The sequence below is a fragment of the Agrilus planipennis genome, unplaced genomic scaffold, assembly GCF_000699045.2.
Source record: "Agrilus planipennis isolate EAB-ADULT unplaced genomic scaffold, Apla_2.0 scaffold112, whole genome shotgun sequence".
Taxonomy (NCBI): Eukaryota; Metazoa; Arthropoda; class Insecta; order Coleoptera; family Buprestidae; genus Agrilus; species Agrilus planipennis.
This window is the reverse complement of record NW_020438886.1, coordinates 781,136-794,961: the sequence shown is the minus strand read 5'-3', so window position 1 is coordinate 794,961 and position 13,826 is coordinate 781,136. Positions and strand designations below refer to the sequence as shown.

The 13,826-nt window shown below is 33.3% G+C and overlaps 2 protein-coding genes across 4 annotated transcripts in view; one reads left to right on the top strand and one right to left on the bottom strand.

Moving 5' to 3' along the window:
• LOC108737055 (growth arrest-specific protein 1-like) overlaps positions 1-7,635 on the top strand; it is a 100,219-nt gene extending 92,584 nt beyond the window's left edge. For all 3 annotated transcript variants that reach the window (XM_018469717.1, XM_018469716.1, XM_018469715.1), the window contains exons 3-4: positions 4,992-5,297; positions 7,131-7,635. In XM_018469717.1, the coding sequence (XP_018325219.1) occupies positions 4,992-5,297; positions 7,131-7,334 (510 nt within the window). In that variant the 3' untranslated portion in view covers positions 7,335-7,635. The remainder of the gene's footprint in view (positions 1-4,991; positions 5,298-7,130) is intronic.
• A 5,146-nt stretch (positions 7,636-12,781) lies between these two features.
• Positions 12,782-13,826, bottom strand: part of LOC108737054 (protein arginine N-methyltransferase 6) — a 9,495-nt gene continuing 8,450 nt past the window's right edge. The window contains exons 2-3 of the mRNA XM_025981670.1: positions 13,426-13,615; positions 12,782-13,370 (exon numbers count right to left, since the gene is read on the bottom strand). Coding sequence (XP_025837455.1) covers positions 12,803-13,370; positions 13,426-13,547 — 690 coding nt within the window. The 5' untranslated portion in view covers positions 13,548-13,615 and the 3' untranslated portion in view covers positions 12,782-12,802. The remainder of the gene's footprint in view (positions 13,371-13,425; positions 13,616-13,826) is intronic.

Genomic DNA, 13,826 nt, shown 5'->3' with positions numbered 1-13,826 from the left:
TGAGAGAAGAAATTCGGGAAGAATTTTAAAACCTGGCGCATTGTATGTATTGGACCACATGAATTTAGTTTTCTTTTACGACTTACAACGACTGCCATTAGACTTACAACAGAAATCAGAGGTTGTTACACAAATGTAGTTTTTTCTGAGTTCAATCGGATAATGCCTCGAAAACAATGTATCTTATAGCCATCGGCCGTTCGATTGCAGCCAACCATCGTAAACATCTACATAGCTCTCGCTATTTAAATCCTAATTGCATTTGGCCGGGAGACACACACACACTCTAATTTATCTATAAGTACAACGGTCGTTACTGCGGGCCAATTATGGGGCAAAGTTATTTTTACTGTTGCAAATGGTGATTGATGACCGCTTGTCATTTAAATGGAGCGTTTTAAAAGAAAGACAAATATTCGCTTAAGTACAAACCTAAATATAAATACAGCTTCAAATGTTAATGATGAAGCGCACATTCAAACGGGATGGGGTTTAAGGAGTCTTAACTATTCCCCGCTCCCTAAATTAAAGATTTAACTTTAATATCTATTGCCCGAAAATTGAGGTAATTGAGCAGAAAAATGGATGTGAGGAGGGGGTTATAAATGATTATTTATTAGTTAGTATAACCCGTACAAATTTGATGAATGGTAATACTATTAATTAGCTTAACTTCCCATGCGTCAAAAATCTTAACTAGAATTGTACAGAGGAGGATGAAAAAAAGAGCAGAAGAACTATTAGGGGAAGATCAATTTGGGTTCAGAAGAAATAGAGGAACGTGGGAGGTCATTCTAGCTTTATGGGTAACAGAGATAGAAAACGATAGAAAAAGGAAAGAGTGCGTACATAGGACTTATAGATTTAGAAAAAGCTTTTGACAATGTTAAATGGGACAAGATGTTAAATATACTTAAAAATGTAGGGATGAGTTACAAAGATAGAAGAGTGATACTTAGTTTGTATAAAGAGCAACAGGCAGTTATAGCGCTGGGGCAGCAACGTAGAGAAGTAAATATCAGGAAGGGAGTCAGAGAGGGGTGCACCCTGTCTCCGATATTTTTTAATCTATACATCGAAGATACGATCAACATCATCAAAGACAGTACAACTGTAGATAGATATACAAGGACAAAAGATTAGTATGCTTAGATTTGCAGATGATATACCAGTATTAGCATCTAGCAAGGAGGAGTTATAGATAGCATTAAATAAAATGGAAGCGGTATTGACAAAACAGTACTGTATGAAAATAAATAAAAGTAAAACAAAAATACTGTAAAGGAAGAAATGTAGGGAAAGAACGAGTATAAAGATAAGAGACGAGAAATTAGAAGAAGTGGCTGATTTCCGGTATCTAGGAAGTCAGATAAGCCAGGACAGAAGAAGTAAAAGAAGGATATAAAGCAGAGGATAGCGCAGGGTCGTGTCGCCTTCAATAAAAAAAAGTCACTTCTATGCTCGGGAACGGTTAATTTAGAAATTCGAAAAGAAATGAAGAGGTATTAGAAAGAATAGGAGAACAGAAGACTCTGTGGAAGTCAATAAGAAATAGGCGAGATAGGTTGGTAGGACCACTTCTCAGGCATAAAGGTGTAGTCAGAGACATATTAGAGACAGAAACGGATGTTAGAAGGGGTAGAGGTAGACCTAGATTAGATTATTGTTTGCAAATAGTTAAGGATATGGGTTGTTCTAGTTCTAGGGAAATGCGAAGATTAGCACAGGATAGGAAAGAGTGGAGGTGCGTGTCCAACCAGTGTTAGGACTGACGACCTTATGATGATGAATATGACCGATGGTGCATAGCACTTATGCAAAGTGTTTCTGAAATAAGTGACAAAAGGGTGTTAGTTATAGACGCATTAGGGAAGCTCATGTTGAGTATAATAGCGTAGTTAAGGGACAAAAAGAATTGTACGAAAACTACAACAACAACTTGACGAGTTATTCCAAGAAGTACAAAAGTGTTTCGAAATTAAAACTGCAAGGTAGAAGAGAGGCTTTAAAACTTCTACTAAAATTATTTCTCAATCGCGCAAAAACATTGGGAGTACATTGCCAGTTTCTCTTAATCTCTGTACTGAGGATATCGATGACCGTTCAATTTGACCATTGACATTAGTTTCATGTCATAATGTTCTACCGTACTAAACACAATTGTAATAACTACTATTCAACACTGACCTACTGTCAGTGACTTCGACTAACTGCGTACATACAAACCTACAACGTTAAAAAAAAAACTTATTTCATTCGTCAAGAATATCGATGTGAATTCTGAATTGCACATTTTGGTTTTGGTCTCTGTCAAATTTCCTGTTTCCTCCCGCAGGAGGCAATAAAATGTTACCTGTACACGTATGTTTAACATATAAAATTACCAACCGGATCTTAGGATGACAGGGTTTCACTCTTCCTATTAAAACTACAGAATAACAAACTGTATCTAGTTGTCCCGAAAATGAGATGGCATTATCCTTAAAGTCGTTTTCGAAAAATCAATTTTATATTATTTATATCATACAAGAATTGTTTGTAATACATTATAAATTGCTTAAAGTTTCCTGATGATAGAAAGTAGGTATACATGTATGTAGTAGTTCTACTTTACATCCTGATGGGCGGATCAAATGGGACTGATCTGTAGCGGAAAACGTTTTTCAAATGTGAAAGTTAGATCAGTCGCTTGATCTTTGAGTACTACTTGTCCTGGTTACGGTCAATGATCTCAATTTACTCCTATAGTGAATGTACCACGATTTATTTACTATCACTATACATAATGTATACCTCGTGCCAACAATGTATTGTGAACCAACTAAAAAAAAAAACATTTTATTTTTATTAGATAACGTAACCCATTTTCACTTTCAAATGTTTTGCAATTTTAATGCTACACATGACATTCTTAGACGTGAATGGTGCAACACTGCATCTGCAGAAATGCCCGACGATGCAGGGGAAAAGCATGTAATTAATAGTGGAAAATTCTATTTCCAATTCATTCTGTCGTGGTTGTAATACATTTTTCACCCACCGGCACACTTCACTACTCAGTTATTAGTATAAGTCTATCTACCTGAAACATTCTGAACATTTTCGAACTAAAAAAAAATTTTCACCACTCATTTCCACCTACGCTTATATACTGCTACCAAACTCTCTTATTGGTAATGGGGGACAAAGGGCTATCTGTCACTAAACGCAAGCGAGGGAGGTAGGGAAATGTGAAGAAAAGACAATTAATTAGATGAACGTTCCATAATAATGAATCATAAAAAATTAATGATCCTTAGTGTACCTACACTGAAAATTCGAAAAGATACAGTGGCGGCGTAGTATGAGTTGGCACGTGGGGTGATTTTCTATTGAGCACCCCCCAAAATAAAACAAGAAATACTAAAAACTTGCTAAAATATTCAATTCATTGTCACTTTACTTTCCTTTCCGTTTCAATGTGGAAAAAGTGGAAGGTCAATTGTGCATCTTTAATACGATTTTACTAATTTTGATTTTGAAAAGTTTCTATCACATGAAGCTGTCGAAACGCAAATAATTAAGAGTAATGAGAAGCAATGCAATTAGACTTGGAACAAACCCAGAATAGCTTCGATTTATAAAGAAGCTCCAAGGTAATCCACTAGAGCGCTTACAGCGGTATCCAAGGGGTGTTCCGTGAAACCTTGCTGTCCCGTGGAAGGGTCACAGAGGTTTTTTGTTCTAACAAAAATTTACAAAATTCTGCGAAAAGTAATCGTTCTGTATTTAACCGTAACAATGACATATTTTTTGTTATCAAACCAATAACAATAGGCTTTACCCTAACAATTAATTTTATGATAAAAAAGAGTACTGATACTGTTGTAGTAGAAATGTACAGATGTATTGTCGTCAAAGCTTCTTAAAAAGCATGTGAAGATATAGGAAGTCACTTCATTTACAAACGGAAGTAAGATGGCTTTCAAGAGGAAAAGTTAGTCATGTCGAACTACTGAATGCCGAAAAACGCATAATGAAATTGGCTTATTTGACCGATATATTTGATAAACTTAACGCAATCAATAGGTCGCGAAGATGTTTACAGTGAGAGACAAAATATCTCCTCCAAGGATAGAAAAACTTTGGCTTCTAGATTTAATTTATCGAATAAAAAAATTACCAATGCTTTCATCTTTTAAATAGGATACTCGAAGAAAATGACTTACTTGCAAGTAACTTCAGATGATAATAAAACTGTAAATGAACATCCATTGAACGAGTATTTTCCTGAGGAGTTACAAGACAGTCACTGAGTTCAGAATCCTTTCCCAAATCAGACTAAACCATCATTGCTAAATGTGAAGGAGTATGAGAATTTGATCGATATTATGAATTCGTCTTCTCAAAAAAAAAAAACAAAAACTCAAATCAGCTGATTCAAATTTGAATGACCTTTGGATAGAACTGATGATGAATATACCCTGCAGTCGTTAAGAAGGTTATCACGGGACCTGTTTCGATTCGTATAGACTTACAGACAATAGACGAGCTTTTCAGATCACGCTTACACTGAAAACAAATTCAACAATTGGATGACGCTGAAGTTCAATTTTTGAGCATTAATTTTGAATTCAAAATTCAAATTGAAGACTTCAACATAAGATGTCATGATTAGACATACAATTATTATCAGTTTATTTTTTATCGAGACGGTTTTGAAAAAAAAAAACAGTGAGTCAAAAAGGATTCCGTACCAAAAAAAAATTGAAAATCGCGGGCTTAGACACCTCACCATCCTAGCGTCGGGGATAATAACGACTGGAGCGCTTTATTAAGTAACAAAGAGTATTTTTTGCCGTCGTTCTTATCATTATATAATGCAAATAAAATATCATTATAAATAATTAAAGAATATAAGCCACGACTGTTGTAAATACCATTAAAATACTAACACTATCTGTACTACATAAAGATCTCTACTTTGTTCTTATCTAAAACTTTTATTTCAGTGCCAATGTAGCGACGAATCTTGCGAGGACGCCAAGCGTCGAGTGGAAGTGTGTAGACCTTCGGTGACCATGGCAAATCTTAACGATTCCGTGGTGTCTTGTCGTGTAGCACAGTGGATTTGTTCCGCGGACGCCGTGTGTTCTGCGGCACTTGAATATTACAATCGATATTGTAAGTCGATGTTTCACGGGAAAAAGTGCAACAATCGATGTCGAAACTCGATCTCGATCTTGCGACGGCAAGACAAGGCGGCCAAGCTAAAGACTTGCAAATGCGATGGACAGGAAGATTTCAATTGCGTGCAGGTAAGAAAAACGTAGATAATAAAATTGAGCAAATTGGAATTTGAAATATATAGATATCACGAAATTCCTATTCGAGAAATATACATAAGTATTGTTAAAAAAACTACGTTAAAAAATTGTTCTCCTCTCGGATGATGAACTCTTCATTCAATAACTAAGACGAATCTCATTGAATTTTGAAGTTTTCTGCAGGAGAAATATGTAAAAACTGTTGGTTGAAACTTAAAAAGAACGATCACAAAAACCTTTAAAATATGGCTGATTCTAACACAACAGATTAAAGAAATTTGCATCAACAATGGCTAAAAACTATTAGTTAGTGTTAGTATTTAAATAAAACAAAAAACGCATTGAGATTGGGTTATCTGCACCACGATGTACCTATAGCACATGTAGATATTAGTTTTACCTTTTTTACTTTTAAAATTTATTTGGATTTGAAAAGACAAGCGCCTTTTTTTGCTGTAACTTCTATTCAACATAAAAGTAAGTACAGTGCTATCAAAAGTTAATCTTATAAAAAAATATGTGTTGCAGTTATAAGTATTTTAATATGACTACATATGAAATAAGTTTTAAATTAGAGATGCATCGGTTAGTAATTTTGTCGGATACCAGATAACCGGGTACCCGGCAGTAGCTGTGCAAATCACTATGGTCTATGATTCATGTCTTCGTTCTGGCAGGCTTTCTATTAAATTCCACCATCACCAAAGCCCCAAAACACATTAAGTCCCGATCAAAAAATCTTTTAAACACTAAACCAATGAAATTTTAATTCTTGGTAAGCAACTCCAACCGACCAGAGATGTGCAAAATGGTTTTTTAAAAGTATTTAAATACAAAATGCAAATACTTTTCTGATTTGTTATTTCAAATGTAAAATACAAAATAGATTTCCAACAAGAACAATAACGCCCCCAGGGAACGTTAGAACCTTCCTGGGGGGCGCTGGCCATTCCAGAGACAATTGAAGTACCTTGGGGTAATCAAGAAGGACGCCTTTAGCATACCTATCTATTTAGGAAGATAATATAATTTTATACATAGTTTCCCGTTTTGCCTTTCTTTCCTGTGTTTATCCTTATCCTAACTAATATAAATNGCAACAAATAATTCTTCTATATGTTTCTTTATTTACCTTTGTCACCCGTTTTAATTGGAAAAAAGACACTGATGCCAAAATAGTTTCTTTGCCGTGAAATATTATAGCCAAAATAGGGTTGCAAATAATTTTATTGATGTAAAATTAACATCAATCATTTGATATCAAAATATTTACAACCCTAGTTTGTTTCTGATCTTTTACACTTTCTAATAAGAGAAAGAAATTGAATCCATAGTTTCTTTAGCTTTGGGTTCATCTAATAAGTGAAGTTTTTCGAATCGTTTTCTAAGAATTTTGGATTATAGACGTTTATTAGCACACCACAGTATCTTGTAGTTTTCAGTTTTACACAGTTGGCGTATATCAATTCGATATTGTTTTGCGGGCTGTTTTGTCGTAATTCATAGAATTTCGTAGTTCCTTGCTAAAGGTGGGATAAGTGGTGATTTGGCAGGTGCTGATATCAATTTGGAACTTCAAAATTCCATGGACCATGACATTGAACCCGGAAAACAATATCGATCCAATATTTTAGATTATCCTTTTCCAAGGAGTTTACAATTTTTTGGGCTCTCTTCAGTTAAAGAATTAGAAACAATTGTTATCAAGATTAATATTACTATTACAATTGTTTCATTACTATAACAATACTTGTTTTGGTCGACTTGATATATATAATAGTTGTGTTCTAATATTGGTTTTATCGATCTTTTTCTTATGTTTAGATCCAAAACAATATGGCGCGACTTTGTTTCCACAAAAAGATACACGAAGAGCCAACGGAACCTCCTGGCGACATTGATACGAATGTGATAAGAGACGAATACAACCCCCGCACGCAAAACAGTGGTAACTCCCTCTCGCAAACAATGAACAATAACAAAGTGGGCTCGTTGTTGCTCCTGGTGATCCTCATAGCGATCACGTGATACAAGACATTTCCTGTTCATTCCACAAATCTAGATCTACCTCGTCCAACCTGACAGTATTTTTTATTTGTTGCTTGGTTACAACGAGATGAAACTCCATCACACATCTGTTTGTTTACTCTCTTGTATCTTGACTTTACCAAAGTAGTTGCTTTAGAATTTCTTAAGAAAGTTAATTATGTACCGGGCGTGGATTGGTAAGAAATGGAAACTCTTCTTTTTTAAGGTTGAGAAAATGCGAAGGTAAACATTTTCAAAATAATCTGGTATGTAATCGACTGTTAAATTTACGTAATAATCGCCAATATTTTTTATTTGTTGCTTGGTTACAACGAGATGAAACTCCATCACACATCTGTTTGTTTACTCTCTTGTATCTTGACTTTACCAAAGTAGTTGCTTTAGAATTTCTTAAGAAAGTTAATTATGTACCGGGCGTGGATTGGTAAGAAATGGAAACTCTTCTTTTTTAAGGTTGAGAAAATGCGAAGGTAAACATTTTCAAAATAATCTGGTATGTAATCGACTGTTAAATTTACGTAATAATCGCCAATTCTAGTTATTGGCTAAGATTTACTTTTTCAGAAAATCATTTTAATTTTAAAAACCGACAGAAATATCTGAATGTTAAAAACGATTTGCTGTTTTTCATTGCCAGTATATCGAACCGAACTCATTTCTGATCAGTGATTATGTAATTTCTCTCTCATGATTCCAATTTAAGTTTTAATTTTATGAATTAATTAACTTTTTAAGGTCATCATATTGGGTATCAAATGAATCTTCACAAAACAGCGGATTTAAAAATTTATAATTTGTTTATCAATTCTTAGCCCTTTTCAAAAACATTTTCAAAATTTTGAAAGTCTAAATAAAAAATCTTTTTCTTTATGTCAGTATAGTAAACTAAACTCACCCTATATCACGTAAATGTTATTTCACGACCCCAATTTAAGGATTTTTGGGGTATAATTTGAGTCGTTTTCTGTTTTAAAGTCTTCATGTTGGGTATCAAACTAAAGCTCATAAAAATACGAATCGAAAGATAACCGTTTTGTTTATTACGTAATTTTATTTTTTTTATTCCATAAATCTCAAAATTTTCAAACGCTGAACTTTGTTCAATTTTTTTTCTTTTATTGACGTAAAAACCAAATTTAGTCTTTCTTTTAAAATTTCTCCCTTACGATCTCGATTTAAAGATAATTAACTAGGCAAAAAATTATTAAGAAGATCATGTTGGGTTGAATTGAATATCAATTGTTGTATTGCTAAAAAACCAGTGAAATCTTATTAAAAAAAAAAACAAAAAATATTTTTGTAGCGGGTACATAATTAACTTTCGTAAAGGAATTTTCCCCTTGTATCACCTATAGTTCCTAAAAGAGTTACAAATATTACCAGACTTGCTAACTGTCAATGTTGAACAGACTACCTTATAATCCTACCTACCTACACATTTTGTACAGATATTTATACCTTGTCAACACGACGCTATGTAGTTGTATGTTCACGCTTGAAATTTTGCTGAGCGCCACTAAAAAATCCCGAACAATGGAGCGCGAACTCGACAAAGTAACTCTGCGAATTATTTATCGCAATATCCATGCAAGTTCAAATGCGACAACATTTGCATATTTACACTTTTGTCGTATTGTAGTCTTTACAAGTTCTTTCCAAGGTAAATTAAGTTACTTGCGATACTTTTTCTCAAACTGTTTCCTTTTTATTTTTAAATTAATTTACGTCATTTATCACATTTTATTGTTCACAATCAGCTCAGCAAGGTTTTCATGCGGAACTCCCAAAATATTTTTTTTGTATTATATAACAGTGTATTATTTTGTTTTTTTTTACGGTTATAGCTTTAAAAAGTAGTGTAGTTATTATCTGGATAAGAAAACAAAACAAATGGAAATATTTTGTTCTTGTCCAGTAGCGTAACATAGAGGTCAATTGAAAGGATTGTAACATGTGACCAAAGAGGAGTCTGCAGCTGTATATTGCCTTAATTTATTGATCCAACCGATGACCGTTCANGTAATTTTATATTATAAGAAAATCGTTCTATTACTTATTGTGTACATATTTGCCAAATAGGTGAACTGTTGTTAGGTACAAATGAATATAACAATAAATAAATTAATTAATTAATTAAAACGTTCTTCTACTTACCTGTCTCCTCGCGAGCAGTTAGAAATCAATTTGTTATAGTTTTTAATGTCATTTAGTCTTTTTATCCTAATTAAAAAAGCTTAAAGAAATTCATCCTAGTTAAGTTAATAAAACTATAATTTTACTTTTGTTTGTATAGATGTGTTTATTAATTTATAATTTTAAAAGAATATAATAAATAAACTTAAAGTAGCATCAACTTTCTTCTGTTTAAAGGTAAGTGGATACCTACAATAAATTAATTTATCCTTTCATATTTCGATATTAGTGTTAATCAATATATAATATTCATGCGGTTTTATTGAGAGTGCTGTTTATATTATCTATAGCAAAAGAAAATTTATTACGTCATTCTCAGAAATCAGCAAATTGGTTTTGGTTATTTCTGAGAAGTTGGTGGCTATTTAAACAATTATTTTTCAATTAATATTGCATGAGGGAACACCACAAATTAAATGCATGATTTATTATTCAGGATTCAGGCAATCAAGTAAGTGGAATCCTAATTAGGTACGTACTTCACAAAATTTTCAAAAGCTACGAGAATTACGCAAAATAAATTAAAAAAAAGAAACATCTTTTTTTTCAGTTGACGCTCCACATTCGTTCTCTGTTAGAATAGAAATGATAGTAGGTAGTGAATCATTTTTCTTCGCGTAGGTACCACAATGAGTGGAATCAAGTCCGTTCTTGATGCTGCTGCGTGCTGTGAAGAACACGAAGAGCAAAGAGCACATCGAAGGGTAGATGGTCGTTCTGACGAAGGCCTGGAGCACAGCATAAGCGCCCGGTACTGCCAATGAGGTACGTGGGGGGCAAGGAGATGGTCTGGCGGCGGCGGCAGTGGCGGTCTCCACCACACACGACGGTCGGCCACACTGTGGACCACCCAACGCGGTGCTGGTAATCAAGAGGGTGCCACGTCTTCGAAGAATCGCGAATATTGTAATCACGAACCGAGGAAGGAACTCTCTTACGTATATATGTCTTCTGTTGCCTGCTCTTCTTGTCATCTGTTTCTTCTTCCTTATTATTAAATGCGTGCGTATGCGTATTCAAGTCGTTAATGAAGAAGAAGGAGAAGAAGAGCAACTAATAGACGAAACGTACGCTGCATGATTTACGGGCGAAGGACGCGGGACGCACATGGTCGTGGTACTGCCAAACAACACCAGTAGGTCAATCACTTTCTTATAAAAAAAGACCAGCAAGGCCACACAAAAGTAGGCTTCAGTAGTGATATACGTAAATATACGTCCCTAGCAAGTTGTAAAATAGTTTGTAAGTGGAAATTATCAATTTTTATCAGTCAAGGATTCAATCGCTTCGAAAAAAGTTAATTATTTTTAATTATAAAATAAATTGTAGATAAACAATATTTTTTATTTGTTGCTTGGTTACAACGAGATGAAACTCCATCACACATCTGTTTGTTTACTCTCTTGTATCTTGACTTTACCAAAGTAGTTGCTTTAGAATTTCTTAAGAAAGTTAATTATGTACCGGGCGTGGATTGGTAAGAAATGGAAACTCTTCTTTTTTAAGGTTGAGAAAATGCGAAGGTAAACATTTTCAAAATAATCTGGTATGTAATCGACTGTTAAATTTACGTAATAATCGCCAATTCTAGTTATTGGCTAAGATTTACTTTTTCAGAAAATCATTTTAATTTTAAAAACCGACAGAAATATCTGAATGTTAAAAACGATTTGCTGTTTTTCATTGCCAGTATATCGAACCGAACTCATTTCTGATCAGTGATTATGTAATTTCTCTCTCATGATTCCAATTTAAGTTTTAATTTTATGAATTAATTAACTTTTTAAGGTCATCATATTGGGTATCAAATGAATCTTCACAAAACAGCGGATTTAAAAATTTATAATTTGTTTATCAATTCTTAGCCCTTTTCAAAAACATTTTCAAAATTTTGAAAGTCTAAATAAAAAATCTTTTTCTTTATGTCAGTATAGTAAACTAAACTCACCCTATATCACGTAAATGTTATTTCACGACCCCAATTTAAGGATTTTTGGGGTATAATTTGAGTCGTTTTCTGTTTTAAAGTCTTCATGTTGGGTATCAAACTAAAGCTCATAAAAATACGAATCGAAAGATAACCGTTTTGTTTATTACGTAATTTTATTTTTTTTATTCCATAAATCTCAAAATTTTCAAACGCTGAACTTTGTTCAATTTTTTTTCTTTTATTGACGTAAAAACCAAATTTAGTCTTTCTTTTAAAATTTCTCCCTTACGATCTCGATTTAAAGATAATTAACTAGGCAAAAAATTATTAAGAAGATCATGTTGGGTTGAATTGAATATCAATTGTTGTATTGCTAAAAAACCAGTGAAATCTTATTAAAAAAAAAAACAAAAAATATTTTTGTAGCGGGTACATAATTAACTTTCGTAAAGGAATTTTCCCCTTGTATCACCTATAGTTCCTAAAAGAGTTACAAATATTACCAGACTTGCTAACTGTCAATGTTGAACAGACTACCTTATAATCCTACCTACCTACACATTTTGTACAGATATTTATACCTTGTCAACACGACGCTATGTAGTTGTATGTTCACGCTTGAAATTTTGCTGAGCGCCACTAAAAAATCCCGAACAATGGAGCGCGAACTCGACAAAGTAACTCTGCGAATTATTTATCGCAATATCCATGCAAGTTCAAATGCGACAACATTTGCATATTTACACTTTTGTCGTATTGTAGTCTTTACAAGTTCTTTCCAAGGTAAATTAAGTTACTTGCGATACTTTTTCTCAAACTGTTTCCTTTTTATTTTTAAATTAATTTACGTCATTTATCACATTTTATTNAAATAACAAAATGTTACCAAATATGGACTTACATAAAATTGGGAATCAAAATTTCTTAAGAATTATTTATTTTTTTTCTTTCCATTTTCACGTTATTCACTAGCGCTCTTTCGTTGCTCATACACCATAAGTCATCATTTTAAAAACCACAGCATATTCGTATAACGCAAACGGTTAAAATTAAGGCATAAAGTTAAAAAAAATATACATTATTAACGTGATAACACCCACATGAAATGTAAACGAAGCAAATATTCTCAGTTAGTCTTAAGTGGCAACTAGGATGTCTCTTTTTAGTTAATGTATTCCTTTACCACAGTTTGGCAAATTGACGTCTATATCAGATATTTTTAAAGAAACTTTTTCGTTTTTCAGTAAATAATTATTTACTATTTCATCAGCAGCAAGCAATTAAATAACAAATGATACTGTGCTCACTTTTGTATAATTGTTTATTAATTCATCGAAAAATCTCCATGGTCATACTTCTCTATTACAGCTTTTGCTAAAATGCACTTTGTCATATGACATCCGCAGTATATAGGGTGTTCAACTTCTTCAGGATCCAGCATGGTCATTTCAATAGTATACTTCCTAAGGGAGGTGTTTGATCTTTTTAAAACCAAATCATATGCAAGGGGTGTTCCTTTCTCAACATCCACATCAACAGGTAGACTAATTACCGTCTGTAACCAGTGTGTTTTTGGATCATCAGGCCCAGTAGATAAAATGACTGGTTCGGTGGAATAATAGGGAAATGTACATGTGAACCACAAACAAATCCCTTGATAACGTCCATCCTTTGATGCTGAAGTAACATGTCTAAAATTAATTGATTCTAAATCTTCTAATGTAACGTCATGAAGATTAAGCCAAAGAACTGATTCAGGCTCAGAGAGAACATCGTCTGGATTTATTTGAATCAGTAGGGGTTCCTTCATTGCCGCTTCTTTTAATTGTTTTCCAAATGATTTCATTGAGACCCCATTCACATTCGCCCATGACTCGTTCAAAGATGGAATACTTGTAACAAAATAATGAAATTAGTAAATTTTTTCGCTGTATGCATGTTAATTACCTGCAGGGTGAAGAGAATAGGGTGACATTTTCAGGAAAGAGGAGTCCTTCTCGGCGTAAAAAATTATCCCTAGCATATATTACGCTATCCAACATACCCTCGTGAAGCAAGTAGTGACCCATCCATTCTGATATTATTATGTCTACTTTCTCATTTCCATCTAATTTTAAATCTTCCACTTTGGAATGCACTACCTCAAAAATATATTAAAGTTTTGTTATTGTTATAAACATAAACATGAAAAATTAAATTGCATTATTATTATTTCCAATAAAGTATTAAAAAATAACACAGCGAATTTTTGAATAACTTAACATACTTTATTTCTCGAAAGGCAGCTAAGCATGGGTGAAAAGCATTTCCTACACTTTTTTTGCAATTTATAACTATCTGAATACGGT